Genomic DNA, 26,784 nt, shown 5'->3' on the forward strand with positions numbered 1-26,784 from the left:
GCAGCCAGTATATCTAGTGGAGGAAGAACCCAGGAAAATTCCAGTAAGAATCACCGACCCAAGAGAATGTAAACATAACATCAAGAAAATATTGCAGGCCCAGAGAATTTTTTATTGGTTTTAATGAGTGTTGACTTAATTCCAGATAAATGGTGTATAGATAACCATAATAGACATTTAACTGTATAAGATAAGTTCTGTTTATTATACACCTCAGAATATGTGGGTAATTTGTTCACTGATAGTGTGGTCAGATCATGTTAAAAGAGGCATAAATTCAGTTTCTGACAGATCTAACTTATTAAATAAATTAAATTTGCTTATAGATTTCACAATTATTGTAGATTTACATTTACATTTAATAAGTCTCTTAAATATGATAACCACCTTAACACAACATTTGGTCATACCACCTTAACACAACATTTGGTCAAACCACCCTAACACATTTGGTCATACCACTGTAACACAACATTTGATCATATCACCTTAACACAACATTAGGTCACATCTACATAACTCAATATCTAGCCATAACCAAACCAAATCTTATATGAATAGCTAATTACAATTTTGGACATAAGCATCATCCAACATACCTACAAATAGTTCCAATTAATGTATTCTTTTTCCAAAGGGTATAGTGAGGCAACTAAGATACATAACTAAAAAGATTCCCTTGGAGAGACTGCCACATTAACTGCCACTGGCTGAAATGAATTTCCAGTAATTCAAGATAAGACCATTCCTTCCTTTTAATTGGTGAGAACTGAAATCATCTCTGGCATTCTTCAGCAATAAAATATGATCTTCAAAATAACTGCATACCTGCCAACCCCTAGAGAGGTATAAAACATAACCTATGTGGTGGGGCCCCGAGTGGCCGAGTGGTCTAAAGCGCTCTTCGTTACGGATCACTGCCATCTCACCTCTGTCTGCGGCGGTTCGAGTCTAAGATTCAGCCAATGTGGGCATGTGAGAAAGCTTGCCAGTAGCTTCTCGTGGGTCGGTGGTTCTTTCTGGGGTTTTCCGGGTTCTTCCTCCACCATTAATACTGGCCGCCATGTATAGCCTATCGTGCTGAAAAATGGCATTAAACCCCACAACAACAACAACAACCTATGTGGTAAAACAGCATAATTTGAGCATACAAAATTAATTAACGTATTACATGCCATAATTACAATGAACTGAATGAAAATGTAGATTTAGTTTTGCTACTAAGCTGGTCCAAGTTCTTGTCACAAATGGGCAAAATCCATGTGGATGAGTACCAGAATACAAACATAAAACAAAACAACAAATTATATGACAAATTATATATATATATATATATATATATATATATATATATATATATATATATATATATATATATATATATATATATATATATAAAAAACACTCTAACTAGTCTACATTTCTAGCTTTTGCCAAGTGATTGTAAAGTCAACTCCACAAATGCACAACAAGCATGACAATGTGCTCAACCTGACTACTGTATTACATGTCTCTCATATTATTCTTTTTAAGTTTTAAAGCACTATTGATCAGACCTTTTCCTGATCCAAGACTTTTACAAAATTTTAAAACATCACTCTCATCCAACATTTTTTCAGTCATATAACATCCATGAGATGTTAAGTCTGTTTTGAACTTATGAAATAAGGTCTCTAACTGAAGAAACCAGACTGTTTTCTTGGATATATGTGTCATATACAGCTGCTATAAATAGAAAATAATGAAACTACATCTAAGTCTATGATGGCTAAATGTACTCCTATACTATTCTTAAGCATGTCTTCTTTTTAAGAATAGTCTCAAATTTATGAGGTGTGGGATTCAAAAGATTATAATATAAAATGACAAATAATTTTGAATTGCATTATTTTATTTTTAATGTACCAAAAAGGTGTAATTCATTTACAACAAAAGATGAATTAGGTGAAAAAAGTGAATGGTTACACTAGAAGTAAAATGGTTGGTAGGTATATAACTGTTGTGGTGAACATAATAGATGTCAGATTGGCACTACTTTCATTTAGGAACAACAACAAAAAAGAAGTCTTCTGATGGAAACCCAACATTGATATGGCTTTCTATTTTGGTGAACAATAACATTTTCAAGACTGCTGCCATGGTGGCCATACTGGTTTCCATTTAGAATCAGCCATACATCGCAAGAAGTCTTATGGTGAGGAGGTTTAGCTATAACAATATTTTACAATCAGCCATTGTCGTTGCCAGATTCGAAGTAACATCTGCACCATTTTCTCTATGACCAACTAGTCCTTATAAGAAGTGTTTCAGTGAAAATTCCATGTCAATATTATTTAGGAGTAGCGATAACAAGCTTTTCAACATGGTGAATGTAGCGGGCATATGGGACATCAGATTAACATAACTGTCATTTAGGATCAACTAGACATCATAAGAAGTTTTCCAGTAAAAATCTGTCTGACTTTCAATTCAGGAAGAGTAGCAACTATAAAATTTCCAAGATGGTCACTGTGGCATCCATACTGGACGCCAGATCAGCACCATTTCATTTAGGAACAAATAGACATATTAAGAAGTACTTGTAGTGAAATCCCCATTTTGATAAGACCATCAATTTTGTAGAAGTCAGTATAACAAGGTTTTCAAATTAGCATACATGGTGGCCACACTGGATATCCAAACTGCAACATTTTCATTTAGGACCAATTAAACCATGGGATGATGTGTGTGTAATGTTTCAAGGCAATCCTCCAAGTAGTTTAGGAAGAGTAGTAATAACACTCTTGTGCTAACAGTCAGATGGGCAATGGACAACACATCATCACATAAGATATGACCATTAGAGCTAAATATAAGGAATGGTCAAATCACACTCTAACTCTATTTCAAGAAGCTCTACACAATTCATTATCTAAAATTCAGAAAATCCTTTTATTCCCGAAATTTTTTACCTATATCTTAAAACTTTCTATAGCTTAAACTATTAACAATGCTTGCTTCTTACAAACTATATATATATATATATATATATATATATATATATATATATATATATATATACACATACACACACACACACACACACACAGAGTCTTGTAACTTCAGAAACTTGTAACCACTCCGGTGGCCTAGTGGTTAGAGCTTCTGCTTTGGATGCGGGAGGTCGTGGGTTCGATCCCTGGCTGAGTCATATCAAAGACTTACAAAAATGGTACCAACAGCTGCCTCACTTTGCACTCAGCATTAAGAGGTTAGTGTTAAGACTGGTCAGTCTGGTGTCTGGATAATGTAACAGGGTGGGACATCATGCTACATGTCTGCGGCATGATGCCCCAGTGCTAGACATCACTATAAACTGCCACACTGCAGACATTGTAGCGATATGACTGAAAAATTGTTAAAGCTACATTAAAAATCTAAGTCACACATACATACTCAGAAACTAGTCTTATGAAAATGCCATCTGCTACAGTATTGTCTAACATTTTTGGAAGTGGAACTTACTACTGGAGTAAAACTGAACAAGTATGGTCTTCATACAAACTAATCGTCTACAAGACAAAATAAAATTCAGTGTACTTTGTTGTAAAGATAGCCAAGAAAAGTAAAATATATTTTCAGAAAATTTTCAAAACTGAGGAGAAAAAAAACTGTAGAATAAACTGATTACAAAATCTATTTTGATCTGGCTTGAGTTGGAAATGAGTGTGTGTGATTTGTGATTTGGATTTTTAACGTAGCTTTAACAATTTTTCAATCATATTGCTACGATGTCTGCAATGTGGCAGTTCCCCATCTGAGGCAGAGACTCTGACCACTAGCCCACCAGAGCAGTGAGTTGGAAATGAGGCAAAGGGTCTTTGTGTTATATCTCACAAAACCTTTTATGGTGTCTCTATACCCTTCACCCTCCAGGCAATCATCCCTGACTCCAAGAAGTGTGTGAAACTATGCCTGGGACTCACCATGTTCTCCAAAGTGCTATATACCATATAAAGGGTATTTTCAGCAGTGGATACATTTTTGAAAATAATCAGTCTTGTAATGAGAATGGTAAAATAAATCTAATCTAAATATTTCACCATATATATTATGATGCCCCTATTACTAAAATATAACTTTCCAAAATTTCTGACACTCCTTTTGGGACAAAATTGATATATTTTATATCTGAGACAGAAAATAAACCAATATACACTAAATTCCATTAGACCTCACAATGAGATTCTCAGTGATAAAATTTAATAAAGAAAACATTGTTCTAAAAATCAGACACAAAATGCAGTATAAACTCACTTATAAACTGATAAGATTCAAAAAAAACCATGCTTCTATAGAACCAGGCATAAAATACATACAGTACATACTTATAAACAGTCCAATTGCAAACTGCAAGGTCAAGACCTTCCATTATATAATGTACCAGGAGATTTGGGACTATGTACACTGTTAGAGGAAACAAAGACCCTGATCCACCAGAGCATAATGTGATGGCAGATAAGGGTCTATGTTGTTTGTAATTGGACATGACTTTTGATTATATATGGTTAATACAAACATAATACATTTTTCCAATTGCATCCATAATAGGCAGTAATAATAAATACTTACTGCTGAAAATATGTAAATCTTGTCAGCAAACATCGTTCCATCATGCCATGCTGGTTCCTTTATCCTGTCTTCTTTTCTGATACCAAGTAACTTAGCTTTAATATTTTGTGCCATTTGATAAACCAAGTATCCTGAAATGATGAGAAATTTTAAATTTCTATCAAAATGGTCAAATGATCCAAATGTCACCTTGGTGTAACTATAATTCAGTGTAAACATTTAATAAGGAAATGGCTCTGTGAATATGATGAAGAGCAAAATTTGATTAAAATTAATCAAGCAATAAAGACTTCAAAGTAACGAAAATATATTGTGACAAAGAGTTATAACAAAACTTGGTCCGAGAGTTTTGTTTGTTTTTAATTAGCACCAAAAATTACATCAGAAAAGCAAATTATTCAGTAAATTATGTTTCTCATATTATACTTACCTGATCACAGGTTCCAATAGGAATTAAAGCCCCTCTACCTCCTGAATCCAGTCCTCCCAAAATTATCTTTTTCTGTCTACATTATGTATACAATGGGAAACAACTCTTACCCATTACCTCACCTTGATGCTGACAAAACATCGTACAACGGGATGATTGTATTGCAGGGAGGACTGAAGGGTATTAAAGCAATATGATCAAGTAAGTAATGTAGAAGAGCATAATTTCTAAACGATTTGCTTTCTCTTCCAAATACATTCCCCATCAACATTAAGGTTAGGAGAACATGTACTAGGAGGAAGGAATGTATCAGCATCCTACCTATAGCTCAGGCAACATCTCAGGGAAGAAGACTGGATACTCCATATGAAGGTTAACCCAATCTCCTAACTTGCAAGCAACACAACTGAGGCAATGTGGTTTATGACTGGGAAGATGAAATAATGAGATTTTCTTACCAAATACAATTTCCAAGCAAATCTAGTGAATGTTAGGGTGCCCAGCCATGGGTTGTGCTAATGTCAACTGGGTCTGGTAGCTGCTTGTGCATTTCAGACTGGGCCTACCAGATCAAGAGTGTGACACTGTAAAACCAAGTCTTGTAGATAAAAACTCTAAGTTTGATTGTGCATGCCAAAGGCCTCAACAATATCTCTGATACAGACACGATGGTCAAAGAAAAGGCTCACAGAGATTGCTTTTTTTTAATCAAAAGAGATCACCAGGAGACGACTTCTGTCAATACTATATCAGAGTATGCAGTATGTATTACCCACACCAACTACAAAGAGAGGACATGAGGGGTTATATCTTAGGTTTAACTGGGAGGAAAAAGCATTCTGAGCTCCATGAACTAGCTCAGTCTGTTTCAGATAATGTCAGAGCACATATACCATCCCTGGTTGAAAGCCCCTTGTGTTGTGTCAATACAGGAGAGAGGTCATATGAAGACTTTTTGACTGACCACTGACAGCAACCCATTCTTGGTAATGAGACCTGGTTGTGTCATAAGGACCACTGAGCCATCTGATCAAAACTGAAGGTAAGCTGGGTCAACAGAAAGGGCATGTAACTCACGGATTCTGCATGCCAAAGCTAATGCTTTCAGGAAAAATTTTGTATGAAAGAGCTTCAGTGACGTCCTGGCTAAAAACTCGAATTTGTTTAAATTCAGCCAAGTCAGAATTCAGAAAAGATTCCACTTGGGAAACAGTGTGAGTGATTTAGGCTTTATGCAAGTCACAGTTTGTCAAGTTGGAGATGTCTTCAGTATGACCAATATCCTATCTGCCATGATGATGGAACATGTCTGCTATCATAAACCAGTAGCCTTAACAATAATTTGTGCCAATTTTTTCTCCTTAAACAGCCAGAGAAAAATGTCTGCTATATGTTGGACTAAGGCACTCAAGGGTATGATGGTAATTACACCAGTCCCTGAAAAGGTACCACTTTCCCTCATAAGCCTTTATGGTTGAGGGTCTTATAGCGGCATGCAATTCTTTCCAAAACTGAAGGGTTTATGTGTTTATGTTGCTAGGCTCTCCTGACAAAAGCCATGTGTGAAAGAGAAGACAGTCCAGACAAAGATGAAGCAATGGGGACCACGGCTGTTTGAGAAGATTCTGCCAGGCCATTATGTTCCTGGGTAGATTACTAAATTAAGAATATCACTGATTCAGGATTTGTTCTAGCAGACAGTGGCCATCAAAATCATTTTGAACTTATGGTCCCTCAATTTCTGTATAATCTAAGACTGTTGGGGGGTAAACAAAGTCCCAAAGACCCTGCCAACTGATAGAAAATGTGTTGACAGACCAAGTTGGAAAACGAAGGCGAGCAGCTTGTGATTCCACCTGGTTGCTTTAAGGTATAATGGTACCAATTGCACAAGTCCAGGTGGGCGGAGCTTAAGGTGTATGGAACATTGTATTCAGAATTAAAGAACAACACTAGCTGTGATTGGTGCATTATGTAAGAGTTGTACTTTCTGTTTGGCTTAAAAAAAAGTTGAGCCTCTTGGCAACATGTGAGTTTGTGTTAATTTCTATCTAGATCATATTTTGTATTTTTTTATGATTTTTTTAAAATATGGTACACATGGCTGAAAATGTGCTTGTTGTGACTAGATAACTCTTACCCCTGTCTAGTTCCAGTAGAGTTATCTCTCTTAAATGCAATGGAGTACCTGGTTATGTCATTGTCAAATTGACAATCTAGCATTGTTCTATATGACAGTGTGTGACATGCATGCCCAAGTAGGACAGAAAGTATATTTATTTCACAAAACATTAGCATTGAGGTATATGGAAAAACAATTGGTACCGTGATACCTAAAGGAAAGAATAGCCTCACAGTATATCCATAAAAACGCATACATGTGGGCGGCATTTATGAACTATACTAGTTTGATGTAGGAAAACAAATGTGTGCTGAACAGTTTTGGTCAAATATTGAAAGTTCTTTAAGAATAAAATGTATGAAATCTTCAGAAAATAGCACAAGATGGCTTTGGATGGGGACTTTTGATAACTATAGCTATGATAGATATAGACTTGTGTTACCTGATGCCTTTATGTATGTGCTGTTACCTCCTAGATTGGAATGCATGCAACAAAATAAGTTATGTGAACATAATATAGTTGATTTTGGCTAAATATTGGCTATTTTACCTGCAAAAGATGAAAAATCATGTGTACAAAAACAGCTATCTTGTTCTTGTAAGGCATGCCATAAACAAGGACAGAGAACACTCTAAGTACACTTGTAGATAGATCACTTGTACCATGTGGGATGTTCTGGCATGAGTAATGTTTAGGTAATTTATTAAGGATATGGTATCCCTTCCCACTTTGATTTGAATTGTCCTGCTCTAATTGTCCTTTTTTTTATTATAAACTTTCCAGCTTTGAAATTGTCCATGTAGTTAGTTCAGTTCTCTTGCATTCCCTTTTGTTGAAGTAGCAGTGAACACCAACAAACAAGAACAGTTTCCTTAAGTCAGCATTTCCCATTGGCACTTGTTTAAGCCCAATTATAATCTACTATTGACTTTCAATTAATCCTATTTCTTTCTGTCAAGCTGCTCTTGTGGAATTTCCATGTTTGGTCCAACATTACAGAATGATAACCATTTTAGTCACACAGTGTGCATTCATTCCATTAAAATCCACACTGTTCTTGAAACTTTACATCCTATCGCAAGAATCCAAATTGGCATGAGATGATATCTGCATGGTTATGGAAGGCTGCACTCTACATGCCAGCATTGTAGAAAATATGAACTATGTGATCTGAAAGAGCTGCGTCATCTTAGAAATTAAAATTACACGACTCTTGAGTCTCCACTAAATATAGGAGTCTAAATGTTAGGTTCTCACTTTATCAGTAATGTATTTTGAGATAATTTAATTGCAATGAGTTAATACAGGTTGTTGATGAACTCATCTATATTACATGGATAATGTATTAGAGGTTACCACACCTTATGTATATCATTCAGTTATCTCCCTTACACCAGTCATAACATTTCAAGGAAATAAAATCTCACATTTTCAGTGACTGGTTATGAAAATAAAGAGAAGATTTGTGAAGTATTATATTAGCCCTCAATCTTGATGCAAATGTAAGTAGAATCAATTTAATAATTTCTCACAGTAAAGTTTACAAGTTTAAAAACTGATAAGGTATGTTCTGCTTGGATTTGAGATAAGTTTCTCTCTATCTTATGCCAATTATTATTAAATTCTTATGTAGAAGAAATATACTTTATATGTATCTATATTATTTAAATTATTCACCCTTTTATATTAGATGGAAATGAACACAACTTCACTTGAAATGTGGGTACCTGTAAGGGATGTGATAGCACAGTTGCCTTTGGGCTGTCCTTGGACCTGTTGGGCCCTGCCCCATATATTTGTCCAAGGTAAGGTCATCAAACTTTCACTTCTCATTTTTTGCATTGCCGATTTTGCCTCCTTTAATTCCTTTATCATAAGCTACCTCTCCCTTTTAGATAAACACTTTCCTCCTGTTTTTAACTCCATTTGATGTGCTATACTTAGTGTTTATATTTGGCATTTTTCTGTATTTTATTCCCCTAATTTCACCCCCCAATCCAACATAACCACTTAGAAGCTGTGATTTACTATATTTTGTGACTGATTGGCTTATTGAAACAATTTTATTCACATTACAAAGGAGGAAAGCTTACTATTTGTGTTACAAAGAGGATGGGTAGGTGGACCTTCGTGTGAGGACTGGCGGTTAGTGACCTCTTGTATCTGCAGATAGTGTAAAGTGGTCAAAGCTTATACTTTATAATAAGATTGGGTCATGTCCACCTGTCTCTGATGTTAAGTTCTGCACCTACCAAACAAATATAAATTCCTTTCTTTTAGGTGAATTGTACATTTTGAAGTAGGACAGGTACATACTATTTGGTACATTGACCTTTGACCTAGTTATTACATAATATGACATAATGTGATTTATCCCATATCACCTATGTGAAGTTCAATAAGTGCTGATATGAATAAGATACAACTCATAGTTGAAAGAATTCATTTTATTTCAAAAGATGATTTTGATGGTGAAGCAAAAGTTGGAAAACAATAGTTCAAACAGCTCAATGACATTTCTATACACATTCATATAAGACATAGGTTAGTACCTCATCAAATTGTTTTTCACAAGTGAGACTAAGTATATTTGTTACTTATACAGTCCTGAACTATTCTGCAGATTATTTGAAAAATTAAGGTTTGCTATAGGTATAACGGTACCAATTGCGCAAGTCCAGGTGGGCGGAGCTTAAGGTGTATGGAACATTGTATTCAGAATTAAAGAACAACACTAGCTGTGATTGGTGCATTATGTAAGAGTTGTACTTTCTGTTTGGCTTCAAAAAAAGTTGAGCCTCTTGGCAACATGTGAGTTTGTGTTAATTTCTATCTAGATCATATTTTGTATTTTTTATGATTTTTTTAAAATATGGTACACATGGCTGAAAATGTGCTTGTTGTGACTAGATAACTCTTACCCCTGTCAAGTTCCAGTAGAGTTATCTCTCTTAAATGCAATGGAGTACCTGGTTATGTCATTGTCAAATTGACAATCTAGCATTGTTCTATATGACAGTGTGTGACATGCATGCCCAAGTAGGACAGAAAGTATATTTATTTCACAAAACATTAGCATTGAGGTATATGGAAAAACAATTGGTACCGTGATACCTTAAGACCAAACATCAGACACCCATAGCAGGCAAATCTGATGGAAGACATATGGATGGAGGGACAATTCCTTAAGGAGAATAAGTCCCTTCCTTGACGGAGAATTGGGCTAAGGCATTGAGTCTGCTGAAATATACCTGACCTTGATATCGATGTTATGAGTGCACCAACACAGAAATTACTAGACCAGAATGCAAAGTTGGTGATTTGGTACTGTCCTGTTTCAGAAGGTACATCATTACTACTGAGATGGACCACATGAAGGTGGGGATGATGTGCCAGGTTGAGATGAATAAGAAAATCAATACCCAGATGGCTGAACAGAGATTGAACCTTTCCCAATTGATCAGAAAACCAAGATGATTTAAAAGGGATATGAGATCATTCTTTCCTTTGACTAGAACCGAGCTTATGTTTCTGAAGGATAGTGTCCAAATAAACTGCCATGGAAGTAGACAAGTCATAAGGAACAGGGAGATGACACATCTGAGTGGTTTTGAAGAGATCCAAGGTACTCGTTTTCAAGCCAAAAGGGAGTGGACAAAGGACAATAATTTCCTGGGAACGCAAACAGCAGGAATTTCCGTGAGGACAGATGGATGGGAACATAAATATATGCCTGTCCAAATCGAGACTGATGGCAAATTCATTTGCATGGATGGATAGGTGGACTGATCAGCCTATATCCACCTAAAATTTCATTGGATGTATGAAGTGATTTGCATGACTTAAGTCAATGAATGTCCTGAGCTTGCCATTGGCCTTCTTGACAAGAGAACGCTTGGAGCAAAGACAGGAGATTGTGGATCTCCACTGACTGTTTCTTGCCAAATGCCCTGATTTCTTGCTCAAAAAGTGTCCTTTACCAGGTCTGATGGTACTTCTGTCAGGAATTGAGCGGGCAAAGGTGGAGAGGGTTGGTAAAATGAGATCTGAAGCCCCTATGAGACATTTGGATTGCCTACTCACCTAGTGGAGTGTGATTCATTAAATGCTGTTTGAAACAAAAAATAGTCTGGTGCATACTGGATAGTTTTCTGCTGGTAGTAAGGGACACGATTCAAGTGGAGGCTTGGGGGTAGAGAGATGATGGGGCAGTTCTTGGGTTGCTTGTCTCTGCACTTCCTCTATCCTGCCAGTGACAGCAGAGGTGATTGGAAGGGAGTGGTTCACTGGGTCAGTGTGTGATGTGGCTTGAGCTAGGTAAAGCATAAATATGTATCCCACTGCACAAGATCAAGGTTAACAAAAGCCATTAAAGAATCTGCCACTACACGATGAGCTGCCATATTAATTACCTTTGATATTTTAGCCACTTACTCCCAGGCTTGGTCATTACTGGCCTTTTCTGCAAACCTGACAACAGCTAGAGACTCCCAGTCCAACAATGAAGATGTGACCACTATACTGCAAACTAGCTTTTAAGTGGTGTGCAGAACACCTTAATCCACCTTATAGTAAGCAGGCAAAGTCAGAGATTGACTGCAGCATAGTTCTTGTCTAACACCAGGAGATCTGTAAAGAAGGCATCAGAATGGATCTTATACCAGTGAGATGCAACAGATGCTGGTAGTTGACTTTCAGAAAAGAAGGCTTAGGTACTGCTTTGGTCACAGATCTTGACAGATAGTCTTTTGATAATATCCTTGATTTTCCCAGACTGCGAGATTAGACTGATGGAAGGACTGATTTCCTCATCATTAATATCGATTGAGGCCTTGACCCTGTATGCTGGTGTAGAAGATAGGGTTGGCAGACATTCTGAGTTTGGCAACACCCTCTATATTTCCTCTATTGCTGCCTTTAAATTATATTCAGTCTGCTTCATAGTAGGATTTGAGTATGGCCCATCATCAGGTTTATCCCCCTACTCAGTGTGTGGATCATCCTAGTTGGGATCAAGATCAATATCCAGAAAATACATTCCTATGGGCACAGATGAGGTGTGGCCATTATCTATAAGACTGTCATGGTACTGTCCAGGGGGTTCTTACTGTGAGTAAATGGCTAGCTGTATCCACAAGATGTAGTCTATATGGACAGCTTTTTGAAATCAAAATCAGCCTGTAGGGGTGTCTGGCATATGGACAGCGGTGGAGACGGCTATACTACCACAGTATTGGTAATGTTAGGCAATAAGATCCCCCACAATGTTAACATTCCAAGGATGTACTTGACCAGGCATAGGATGATATGCTACTAAAGCCATATGGTCACTGCACAGTCAGGATCTAGGGATGGACAGCTGGATGGTACATTTGGATGCCAATAAAACTAAGGGTTGCTAGATGGCATCATTCATTCAAGCCTTTTGTCTTGTTGATCATGAAATTCTGCTGCCAAAGTTGAACCGTTACAGGTTTGACAATCCTTCTTTAAATTGGTTTAGATCATACCTAAACCAAAGGTCTCCACAAGTAAGCATTGGCAATATTGGTTCTCAAACTCGCACAATTCATTCAGGGGTCCCTCAAGGCTCAGTTTTGGGCCCTATCCTCTTCCTTATCTATATCAATGATCTACCATTAAATAATGAATCCACAAATACAGATTTGTTTGCAGATGATGCAACCTTGTATACATCTAGTTCTAATGTATGATTTTGGGGACATCACAAAAGCTACCCAAGTTAGGGAACCCAGAACAATCTCTTGCAATAAATAATCATCCATTAATAAATGTTAAACATGAAAAGCTTGTAGGTGTGACCGTAGATAATAATTTATTATGTAATGACCATATTGTTAAGCTTTGTAAAACACTGTCATCCAAAATTGCCCTACTCAGCAGAATCAAGAACTATTTACCTATGGAAACTCGAAATCTATACTACAAGTCATATATTCTTCCAACAATGGATTATTGTTCAAATGTATGGGGAAACTGCTAAATCTGAGCTTGACAGGATTTATAAACTTCAGAAATGAGCAGTACACGTAATTTTAGATGCATCTATTGATTATCCCTCAAAAGCATTATTTACAGAACTCAAATGGTTCACAATATATGACAGGATAGATTTTCACAAGGCAATTCTTATTCAGGATTTTTTCAACACAATACCAGTTGAGATCAATATCACATGCAAACCTTCATGCACCAAAACCAAGAACATAGCAATTTAAAAAGAGCTTCCAATTACTCTGGTACAGTTCTGTGGAACAAGCTTCCACTACATGTAAAATCTGCTGAAATTATTAGAGTATTTAAGAAGAGAGATCATGAGCATGTATGTGCTTCTAATATAAAATGGAATTTAGTATTTTAATACTAAACATGTTAAAATAAACAGTAATTATTGCTACCTTCATATAATGTGCATTGTTATACTCTCCTTAAGAGGGCCTCAAGGGAGAATAGTCCTTGACTAATGAGTCACCCTCTATAAATAAGGCATTATTATTATTATTATTATTATTATTATTATAAATCCCATGTGCCCAGACTTACAGGTCTGAAGGTTATGCTTAGACATGTTGGAGGACTTGTGCCACCTTGGCTGCCTAGAACTGAGTGGAAACCTCCTCACAGTGTTGAAACTGTTGACTAAAACAGAAGATGGAAGGACAGGGAAAAATTGGCCAGAACTAATCAACTCTGGCATCACTTGCTGTACCAGACAATACCCCTGTTACTCCAGAGATGGCATAGACAGTGGAAATGTTACAGCTTTCACCATTTCCCCCAATATAACAGAAGTAGTAGGTAACGTATGTCATAATTTTGTTAGGGAAGGAGCCTCAATGGCATCTCCATCCAGACCGGCCAGACTCATTATCAGGGTGAATGCTCAACACATCAGTATTCCCAGTCTTTTTCATGTCTTTCTCTTTTTCTTTTGCAGTTTTCCTTAGAACCGCCAACCATGTATTCTCTAACCAACTAGTGCATGAGAATCCTTGCTGGCTTTGAATTTCTTCCATTTAGCACACTTCGTCATGATTGTTAATTCAGAAGTAAGAAAGTAAGAAATGAAAGAAATGAATAGTTAACTATGTCAAAGGCACCCAATGTACCAGAGGTGATAAACAGTGTTCACAAACACAAAATAAAACACATTTTATTACAGGCAGTCTTAGAATGTAGAAACTAAGTCTGTATAGGTGAAAAAATTCATATAATTATGGTCAAAATTAAAAATATAATGCACACCACCTGTAGACCAATTCTAAATAAATTCGAAAATAACAAAATCCTCAAGAGATGGGATGAAATTTAGTACAATTTCCCAGATGACTTCAGGAGGCAATGTCAATAATGTTATCAGCTCACAACAAAAGCTTCAAACAAGTGACCTGTTGATGGCAAGGTGAGGTACTGGACAAGAGTTATTACCTTTTGGCTACATAATATGGACAGAAAGACAAAACTGTTATCACTTGGGGAGGCTGGATTTGAAACATAAGTGGGACTTGTATTCCAACCGTTAATGTGATCAAGGAACGTATTGAAGTTGAAATGAGTATGTAGCAATTTTAGCAAAAATGTGCAGATTAAGAACCTAGGAAATCAGCAGTTTTTCATTTAAATGGATAAGAACTAAACAAGTTACCTCCTTTTAATCTTGCAATTATCTGAGGAAACTTTATAATTGCCGACACATTTATTAACTGCATAAGTCTCCTCCAGTTGTCTCCCTTTTGTGACCAAGCAGGAAGACTCATGTTATGCTCATTCTGGAAAATAACAAGAAGTAAAATTCCAAAAATGATGATGATGATGATAATGATAATGATGATGATGATAATGATGATGATGATGATGATGATGATGACAATTTGAAATGTTACAAGTAGCATCTGAATGTGACAAATAAAATGTCTTTTAAATATGAAATGAACTTGTGTAAATACATATGACAATAAATATGACATAAAACTTACCTGACAAAAGAGAGGATCTAGGACTCCGTCTAGACCATCCCAGCTTCTCTCAACACCAGGTGCACTCTGGGATACAAAGTCAATCAGGTCCTGAAACAGGAAATTTCTCAATCATAAACACTTCATGCAAGCAGCTGAATTTAGCCCCAAAATCTGTCATTGTAGATATAAGTGCTATTGAAGAACTGTTAATTAAATTTAAAATGATTAATATCAGGACTGAGCATATATTTTTTTGAAAAGTATGCTCTTTAATCCACAGAAAGAACAGAAGAAATAATTTACATTTATTTCTGAAGAAAATAAAATGAATTTTTCAAAAACATACAAAATGCATATAAAAATTGCGTAATTAGTTTTGCATTTACTGCATGCTTCTTCAGGCACAAAATATTTTGAAAGAAACAGATCATGTCTATATATTTATAAACAATTATGTCACTGACATAATGCCATACATGACATGCATTATCATAACAATCTTGTATGTATAACAAGTTCAGAAAGATGCACGAGTCTCTAATGAAAACTGAATCTGTGAAATCACAATTAAGAGATAAACAGTCAAACATATATATATATATATATATATATATATATATATATTATAATTTAATTGGTTAAATGTAGTTTAAGTAATACACCGTGCATCCTTCTTTGGCTCCTTGCTGGGCCCCTCTTTGTCTACTTTGGTTCTCTGCCCAGACATGATGTAATTGCAGCCAATATATGTTAATAAGCTAGTAACTAAATTTAGATATGATGTCATGTTGAACCAATCAGATGACTGAGTTGAAGCATGTGATCAAACATTGTCAGTTAGGCATCATTCATAATACTGATACACCTGTAGAGATGCATTCCTTTCAGTGCAGATGCTGCGTTTAATTTTTAACATTATTTGCGGAAAGAACCACCCACCTCCCCTCCTTCCACCATGTTGTTCATTTGGGACATTTCTTGCATAGCGTACCATTCCAGCTCTGTTCTAGCGGCCCTTTATCAAATCGGCTAATGTTATTGCCATTGCGAAGTTTCATGCATTTACAGCTTTGCTTCTGACCCCCTATTTGTGTCAGTACTTAAATGAAGTCAACTATTATGCCCATATACTTCATACCCGCTTCCTACGGTGCATGTATGGAGTATTGGCAGATGTTTGTTATTATAGCAATCCTCAGGATCAGACTTAACGAGTTTCGGTTATCAGTGTCCCTATATACCTCGTATCAGCCCCTTGCGGCTCCACATACAGGTGTCGGACACTCTGCACAACCCTACAAACTCCACCAAGTCTCTCTTCCTGAGGTATTCCTATAGAGACAATTCAGGGGACAATGCCAAGTTTCATGCATTCACAACTTTGCTTCTGACCCCCTATTTGTGTCAGTACTTAAATGTACTCAACTATTATGCCCATATACTTCATACCCGCTTCCTATGGTGCATGTATGGAGTATCAGCTGATATTTGTTATCATAGCAATCCTCAGGCTCAGACTTATTGAGTTTCGGTTATCAGTGTCCCTATATACCTCGTATCAGCCCCTTGCGGCTCCACATACAGGTGTCAGACACTCTTCACAACCCTACAAACTCCCCCAAGTCTCTCTTCCTGAGGTATTTCTATAGAAACAATTCAGAGCTCGGCTGGTGCAGTGTGCTGTGACAGGATTTGTCCCCATTATGCGAAAGATTATTTATATTTACAATAAAGTTTATACTGAACCTATGTATTGTGTGTTATTTATTTATATATATATATATATATATATATATATATATATATATATATATATATATATATATATATATATGCATGCAACATATCAATTCTTTTATTAATATTTTTTATAAAATTATATTAATGCCATTTGAATACAATATACATATATAATACATTTTGTTACATCAGATGTTTTAAGTTTTCTATTTTTCAGATATCTTGTATTCTTATATGCACCATTTCTTGCATCTATATGGTACCACCACTACTTCCATTCACAAAAATGGAAATGGGTTTACTGGAATTCAGACTTTCTGGAACTGCTTCTCTCAAGGCTTGATCGATTGATAGAATGAAGTCTCTTGCCCTGAATCTAAGACTTATAAGTAGCACCACAGTCAAAACTGTTCTTCTGGAGTGTACAGTGCCTTTCCATACAAGAAAAGGGTTTTATACAAAACCGTTCTTCTCCTGGAGTGTACAGTGCATTTCCATACAAGAAAAGGGTTTTATACAAAACCATTCTTCTCCTGGAGTGTACAGTTCATTTCCATATAAGAAAAAGGTTTTATAATGAGTTAGGTGGTAGGCTGTGCTAAAGAGACATGTCATTTATTTCATTTCAGTCTCATTTAGTTTTAAAAAAGCCTTCCCAAGAGGAGTGTCAGCAACTCAAACTTCAGGCTAGTATTATGCATTTACCATGAAGCAAATGCTCTGAGAACCTGAAATCTCATAATGACTTGATTGGCTCAATCCTGAATCAGTTGTTTCCATTGACAAATATTCTAGCTGAATTTTCAACTTGTGCCAGTTTGGGATATTGTCTGCATTAACTGAAAAACATGAATTCAAGTCAGGGACATTTATCAACTCAATATGGCTGAAAATTAATTTGTCTCTTAGTAGTGTCAAATTTGACATACTTTGTAATTTTAAACATGGATGGTTCTGTATATTGTACATGTTATATAAACACAACTAAAATGATTAATATTATTGTAATTTTAAACATGGATGGTTCTGTATATTGTACATGTTATATAAACACAACTAAAATGATTAATATTACTGTAATTTTAAACATGGATGGTTCTGTATATTGTATATATTATATTAACAAAACTAAAAAGAATAATTTTATTGTAATTCTAAATATGGATGGTTCTGTATAATTTATATATTATATTAACACATTAACCTCTGGAGGTTTTTGTCATTTTCGCCTGAAAATCGAGTAGGAAACACATTTTGAAAGCTATTTCTCAATAGATCGGAAACAACTAATCCCTGGTGATCTTTCAATAACATACTGCCTAGATGTGTTAGAAACATCATTTTTCATTTGCTATTTGACTTGTGCATGAGCAGAATGGTAAAAGTATCGAGACCACTCTTATTCGAAATGCCCATCTTATCCTACTTTTTGCAAAGGCTCATCTGTCTGTTTGCAGTTCATACCGGTTTGCCTTAGATCTGAGACCAAAATGTCTAAAATCCAGACACAAAATTGGATTCCGACCAACGGGCGAATTTTGGGTAGAAAAAAGTCAGCTCCAAAAACTGAGTTTTTTTTAATCTGTGTTAGTGCAACTAGATATTCCAGATTATTTGGTATCATTGTAGAGCTACATCTGTCTACCTTTCTATAATACCACCACTATAGTGTATCATGCACAACCATGACGCTACAGAGCTCAGCAGTAGGCTACTACCTCCTGCCCCATTAAGTCATCGCTAGGGGTTAATATGTTAACACAACTATAATGATCAATATTATTGTAATTATAAACATGGATGGTTTTGTATATTGTACACTCTGTGTCTCATTGTATTATTTGATGTATAAATCACACTATTCTGCATTAAATATGTATAAAAATTTCTTTTCATACCTAAACACGACCTTTTAACATGGGCTGGTATGGGAAATTTAAGAGAAAATGCTACATTTGAGCAACTTGAAACTAGAAATAAGATCTAAACGCAAGCTTGCTCAAACAAGGTATTTATATTGATTTATTAATTTTTTTGAAAATTGTTGGGTTCTCATATTGACTTATGTGAGCATGTTTGCGTCAATCACTAAAAACCAAACAATTCTTGAATTTTGTTCTCTATCAATGTCGTTGTTTTCCCTGTTGCAAGGTAGCTGCCTGCATATCGCTATGTGTGAGCAATTAGACTTGCATTTCTAGAGTGCGCTATATTATTTCCTTATTTTTAAAAAAATCTGGAACTAATAACTATTCAGATATTTTGAAAACAATGTTATCCATTCATTTCTCTCTTTTTTCATACTTTCTAAATTGCCTTAGAAACACGATTTTTCGAAGAGGTGCTGAAGGTGCATTTGGAACTATATGTAAACAAAGGCTAAGTGAAGTAAACATTAAATGGAATTGTATTTTTACGTTGCCAAGTTTTCTTCAATTCAATCACAATACCATTTGCTACGTTTAATTCACTCACTATTAGAGTGTAATTCCATACATGTAATCTTTAAATGAATCTGTCATTTAGTAACAATATTAATATTAACTAAGGATCGTCTGAAGTAACAAATCTGCTTGGAAGAAATGTGTCATGTGCATGATACACAGACTGAACAATGTAAGCTTCAGTAGCTCAAATGGTATAGCATTATGGTGCCAAATTGTTGCACCAAGTTCGAATCCCCACAGCTCCTTTTTTTTTTTTTTTCCTTCTTTCTTTTTAAGAATTAATATCCATAATGTCAGTGGCTGTCAATTTACAGGTTTTAAATAAAATTAGTAACTGTTCAGTTTTCAAAACAAAAAATAATGCGCAATTTGAAAATCATTATATTTTTATGTTGTGCAAGGTAACATTTTTTATTAATATGCTATTCATCTAAAATGGAACTATACAAGGGTAGTCAATCATGTCTACATCAGAAAATAATGGTATTGGAACCAGTGTTGTACAGCAGTTATTCTTCCATAATTAGATAGTATAACTTTCATACAAGTTTATTTATATTCAATTTTTTCATACTTAATTTTTATCACATTTTCTGGTGAACTTGTCCACATGAAGAAAAATAGGTTTTAGACTGACAAAAGTTTTAAACTTGCTTACTACATCAGTGATATTTCTAACAATTACACATAATGAAATTAGAAACCATTTCCAAACAGTGGGAACCATGTCCACAATCGCAATGAAAAGTCAAGTAACTGAATTATGATTTTTTAATTACAAATTTTATTTGCATTACTTCTAGGCCAAAAACTAGCAATTATATGAGCCTCAATCATTTGCAAATCATTTTATTTTTATGTTCCTAAAGTGTAATATTTTTTACGGATATGGTATGTAAAAGGAAACTAGAGGAGAGTGGCCAAATATCTTTGTATCAGAAAATGATTGTGGTGGAACCAGTGTTGCGAAGCGATTATTATGCCATAGTTATATACATTGTACAGTGCGACCCCGCTATAACACGCCCTGTGGTAACGCAAATTTGGATATAACACAGTCATGGCATGGCTCCTGAAATTTCGTATATTCATTTGCACATGAAAAAATATTTTTGGGTCCAAGTACGTAAAATAGTGTATAAAAAATGTATTATCATTTTGGGGAAGAGATCACGTATGAATTCGACTATAATACGATCGTGACATGGTTCCTGTAATTTTAAATACATGTACATGTATTTTTCTCGTACCGGGAAATTATTTTTTTTAAGTACGAGAAATAGTGTGTGAAATGTTTATTATCATTTTGGGAAAGAGTTTGCGTATGAATTCATATACAATATGATCATGGCGTGGTTCCTGAAATTTTAAATACATGTGTATTTTTCTCATACTGGGAAGAAACAAAATTTAAGTACGAGAAATAGTGTGTAATAAATTTATTATCATTTTGAGGAAGAGTTAGCGTATGAATTTTAATATATAATGATCGTGGCATAGCTTCTGAAATTTGACAATTTCGCCAGGTTCTTGAAGTGTTATGCCAAAACAAACATTATCGGAAATGTTACTTATTACTGATCCATGAGTAAAGCCAGTAAGTCATCTTTGTGATTGTCTTCAATTAATTCTGTGTACAATCATTGCTCAAACAATAGCCAACATGTATTTCTTTAACTGCATATACAACCAAGCAGCAGACAATGCAGTGGTTGATAAAAGATTCTCACAAATTGAAAGGGTATGAAACTGTACATGCGATCAGCTTAAATTTTTTTTATAAAAGTGACTCATGACCATTGCAGGCTTACTGCACTTAGTTCTCTGGTTTTACATGGGCATGGTGTTTGATTATAAACTCGTTATTAATTTCCTATTTTTCATTAAAATATTTTACCATTATGGAAAAGCAAGTCCACAAATGCAAGTCATTCTCTGCACTTTGCACAATGATTAGTATAGTAGTTTTCACGTTTCTTTCAATATTTACAAAATCTGAAGTAAAAGTTACATGCACAGAGAAAGCATGTGTTGATTGTCAATTAATCTTGCTGTAGTTGTTTAAACAAGCATTAATTATTGGAAATTTGCAATGGATAAATATTCACCAAAAACGCATTTTAGAAACTTTTAGCAGCATGAAATATGTACAGACACCATTCATAGACCCTGGAATGTAATGAAATGTACACGTGCTTGGTCTTTCTTAACCTAATTTTGCTGTTAATTTATGCCATTGAATTGAGACACATAATGATGTGACAAAATTATTGAATATTTCAATATTTATGCAATTTTTGCAATGGAATTACATGTATTATGTATTAATTGCAAGCCCCGACGGTACGATATCAGACGGTAAGTAAATGCTGTTAATACTCTGTTCATGCTGTATATTAGACGCTGAATTCAGACACAATGATCTGGGACAAAGTTACTGAATATTGTAAATCTGTGTGCAATTTTTCAATGGAATTCCATGCATTATGGATGAACTGCATGCCACAATGGCACACTAGTAAACAGTGTTGATACTCTATTCATCATATACATTAGACATGAATACACGTATATGTGCCGATGAGTTGTTCTCTGAAAAAAGTAAAATACTGTAAAACCCCGCATTAACGTGACCCCAATATTAATGCAATCCAATTTTTGGACCCCAATTATCATGTTATAGTGGGGTTCCAATGTAGTATAATTTTTTTTTAATATATGTTTGTTTATGCAAAAAAGATGTTAAGACTTACCCATAATGTTTTATCACATTTTCCTAATCACTCCTCCAAATCAAGAAAAACTTGTTTTTAGACTGACATAAATATTTACTTGAATACTGAATCAATGATTTGTCTAGCAGTTACATTAGAAATTACACATTTTGTTTCCAAACAAAGGGAAACATATCCCAAGGACAAGATGGAAGCTAACTTGAAGTAACTAAATTGATTTATGGTTGTTAATTGAAAAGGATAATGGTATTATTCCTACTCCCTAACCTGCAAAAATAAAAATAAATCAAGTCTGTTCAATCTATTTGTCTAAATACTGCATATTTTTTGCAATGGCATATTTTCTTTATTTCATTAAATGATAACCTCATTAACTTTATACACTTACTGATTATAACAACAGGAAATCATAAATATAATAACATTTATGGATGAAAATCTTTTATTCAAATGACATCCTGCTTGACTGTAAGTACCACTACTGTGACTACTACTATTATTAAAAATACTACTACTACTACTACTACTAACAGCATTAATAATAATACTAAAAGAATGTCCATCTGCCTATTTTTTCTAGTGGAAACAAACATGAAGGGGTTGGCACTAACCGTAAAACATATCAAGCATGCAATATATTCAGACCAAAACAATTGTGAAATAAATAAAATTGGGCTGTAACATGGCATAATGGATGACACAAGAATTTATGATATAAAACAAGAATTATGATAATTAATAAACAATAAGCCGAGTTGTTTATTTTTAGATACTGTTCATAAAATCAGTTTCTGGCTCCATCCCAACAAGAACTGATGATATGGAATTTCCAGGCTCTGTATATCATTATAGACTAAATATGACTGCCAGAGATAATACTTGCAAATGTACAAAAAGCACCCAACAAATGAGACTTTATGTCAGAGATGACAATTTGGTGAATGTCTAAAACACTTCAAATACTGTCATATAAGGACCACAATCAACTGAAGTTCAAATTCCATCAACATAAAGATTTCACAGACATTCTATTGTAGGTATAAGATCATATGGGTATCAAAATATCTTGTTAATGTCCCAATACGTGTCATAACCCAGTCTTTTGCAGAGTGTAGTATTTTTATAAAGTCAAATAGCAGATGTTGCAAATTCCATTTGGAAATCTCTTACTTAACTAATGAATCCTTGTGATCTAACACTGCAACAAAAGCATTTGAAAACTTTTCAAGAACATATATTAAATCACTTTTACAAATAGTGCGCGAGCTAATTAAAACAAAGTCATATCTTAACTCTGATGTTCCTTCTTCCTTATCCGATGATGATTATTTCCACCTTTTTTACCTTGAAAATGAATACATTCCTGCAAATGAATAAGGTTTAAATCCTGGTTTAAGAGAACAACTTGATGAATAAGCACACATTGTACTTCAAGACAGATGGATCCACTTGGAAACTGAATGAATTCCCCAGGATATCAGTTGATTACCTGCATGACATCACTATGGGCATTCATCAAGTGAAACAGGCACCAAAGTATACAAATGAACGTCTCACAGAGGAGGGACACTGTGAGGTTGTGGCATGCATGAATTTTCCAGGTCTGTTACATGTAAAAATCCATCTTGCCAGTCAAAAAATAAAATCCATTTGCTGTGGATCCAATACAAGCTGAAATATTCCATGGACTCCATCAAAGGCTGGTATTGTACCTGCAAGGTTGGTGCTTGGGTTGTTGGGTGTTGTGCCCATGTATCTAGTTTCCTATGGTTTCTTGGCTGCACACGATGGGTAAATGATGAGTTAATATAGAAAGCATCACTAACTAGTCATCTTAAGGATGCAATATATATTCCAGAATGTGAATATGACAATGGGGAATCAAATGTGGAGTTATTTTTCTACACTGTGACCACTACTTTCATCAGTAGTCATCTGGCTCCTTTTATGTTTATATGACAAATGACAATTTTTGTATAATTTGAATTGTAATCCATATCATGATATTTCCTTTATTATGGCATCTTATTTGTGTGATACTGAGGAAGAGAGAATGATAATACATAACAATTACCAGAATAAGGCCTTCCAGGGCCCTCATCACTGAAAATATTATAGTACCCCACCCCCACTACTAAATGTGAAATCAAAACAAAACAAATACCAGAAGTTAAAAAAGGCTGGAAAATACTAGTGCTGCCAAATTTCCAAAATCAAAATACTCGTACATGCAGGTCGAAATGGAATTCACTCAATTTTATCATCAGCAAATAATTATAATTTTTTTCTGGTGCCACTGTTGGGCTAGTGCCCTAAGCACATGCTTAGTATACTTAATGAGTAATCTGGCAATGTACATACCACATTAAGATGAATACAAAAAGGTATATTTTTGAGACATATTCATTAACAATTTGAATTTTTATGTCCATGTTGGCCTGAATAGTTTATTTATAATACTTTTTATTCTCTCTGATGACTGTGCAGGCATTGCAAGTTGTCTGGTCACATTCCATTGAATCTAAGAGGGGTCCAAGGTTAAATACACACAAAAAATGGCAGTTACAGTAACAGTTGCTCATCTCAACTGTACAGATGGCAGGAGTGTTTCACCTATGGGTCATTTGTGGGTGGATGAGTGGGGACGTTACAATCATCAGGATTTGCTATTAGTTTTGGTTAACTGCTACCGTTAGGTAATATATGTTTAGTGAGTGCATTTCTTTTATCAGATGCTTCGTCGTCTTTTGCTTGCACAGATTTTCATTTTAACACTTCTCTGAACCTCATTATACAGAAAGCCTTACGGAGATATATTTGCATGATTTTTGCGTAGGAATACGGACAAGCATGTCGGCCTACATGTATAGTATACAGTACTTACAATATTTACGCATAAATTTTGCCTTCGAAACCTCTGTCAAATTATAATAGTCAATGTAATAATATAACTAGCTATACTATAATGATATATATGAACACATATTCATATAACATTATTTTATTAATTAAATCTGAATTTCTTTATTGCCCCACCGAGAGCCCCCGTTTTGAATCACTACAAAGAATTGAATATCAGCCTACATGTACATAGGGGAGACAGAGAGAGAGAGAGAGAGTATGGTCATATATAGTTACTTTAAACAATGAAAAGGTAGTAAAATACTTACTTTGACTTATTTTTCATCCAAGTTTATGTGCAAACTTGTTCCCAAAAATTCCTTGAAAGTTGCATTCATTTTATAAATCCCTGAATTGTGCACAATGTAAATTACCATCTTTGCAGACTCTCAAGTGCTGGTAAATAACATTTGCAAAATGAATAATAAAATGATTGTGTTTCCATTTGTTCATTATAGGTATATGTTCTTTATAAATATGTACATCCTCTCATTTCACAGACAACTGTATGCAGTCAGTATAATGCAGCATTCCCATGCTGGTTTAAAAATAGATGCAAAAGATCTAGAGAGTACAATACCTATAGTCTGTTTCTTTCCTGTATTCTCCAATGCCATTACTTCTAAAACATATTTCACATTTTTCAGAAGTTGAATAAAAGTGCTGAACCAGTAGTGTTTTCTTTCTTATTAATGTCCATATTATATCTTTACGGATGAATATATAGTTTATAAATAGATCATAGTTTGACTATAGGCTACCTCAAGGGTGTGGAAGACAATTTTTTTCTTCTAAAGATAGAAACACAGTAGCGTGTGTTACATAGCCATGAAAATATAAGGATAAAAGTACATAAATACATAAAGAACATTTGTCATTTCCAGTGAAGGTAAAAAAAAAAAAAAACATGTATTCCAGTGAAGGTAAAACAACCCATGTATTCCAGGTAAAAAAGGTTAAAAAAAACGTATTCGGCGAAGAAGCAAATGTATAGGCCCCTGTAAATGCCTCCTTTACAGCCATATTTAATAATATCAAACAATCATTTAAATATTTCAATAATATTAAACATCATTCAATAATATTAAAAATATTTTATTGAAAACCAGTTTTTGTATTTTATGGTTTAAATACTTTTTTCTCAACGTATTTTAGAAACAGTTTCAGTTAACATATAAGTTCGATATTCTATTTTTCGCCTTCGATGGACCATTTTGGAACAGTTTTAGAAACTAAACATTATTTATAGAGCTTTATAACCCCCAAAATAATAAAAATGCATTTTGCAAATTGAAATGGAGTGAATAGCTCATGGTAAAGCATTATCTATAAGAAGTAAATGGAAAACATGACTACTTTTCATGTCTTTTTTTATAGTTTTTTGACACCCTGTAACCATGGCAATGGACACATGAACACAAAACTGATGCCAGAAACAGATGTTAAACACCTCATGTGTGCAGTATACATCATATAAGGATGTTTGGAAAGGGGCAGAAAATGGCCCTTATTCAATATAGTCCTTTGCCATCCTGGCAGTCTGACATCTGCTGTACAAAAAATTTGCCAATCCAGTGGTTGCTTTATCAGCTAAGGGTTTGATGCTACCTGATTTCAGAGTTGTGAAGTTAAATAGAAGAAAATGGATAAGATTTATGTTCGTAGTTAAGAATGTCTGACAGTATTTTGCTGTCAGTTAAAATATCATCACTGTGAGATATGTCCAACATATGTAAGGGTTTCCTAAAGCCTCATGTGTGTGTATGCTACAAATTATATAGCAAATAACAATCTTTCCAAATGCAACTGATCTTCGAG

At 34.8% G+C, this 26,784-nt stretch overlaps 1 protein-coding gene across 1 annotated transcript in view; it reads right to left on the reverse strand.

Annotated features, from left to right (window-relative positions):
• Positions 1 to 26,784, reverse strand: part of LOC149782028 (prostatic acid phosphatase-like) — a 65,863-nt gene that overhangs the window by 18,007 nt on the left and 21,072 nt on the right. The window contains exons 6-8 of the mRNA XM_089933432.1: positions 15,162 to 15,251; positions 14,831 to 14,954; positions 4,612 to 4,742 (exon numbers count right to left, since the gene is read on the reverse strand). Coding sequence (XP_089789558.1) covers positions 4,612 to 4,742; positions 14,831 to 14,954; positions 15,162 to 15,251 — 345 coding nt within the window. The remainder of the gene's footprint in view (positions 1 to 4,611; positions 4,743 to 14,830; positions 14,955 to 15,161; positions 15,252 to 26,784) is intronic.

This window comes from Sinohyriopsis cumingii, chromosome 15 (assembly GCF_028554795.1).
Source record: "Sinohyriopsis cumingii isolate HCF-2022 chromosome 15, ASM2855479v2, whole genome shotgun sequence".
Taxonomy (NCBI): domain Eukaryota; kingdom Metazoa; phylum Mollusca; class Bivalvia; order Unionida; family Unionidae; genus Sinohyriopsis; species Sinohyriopsis cumingii.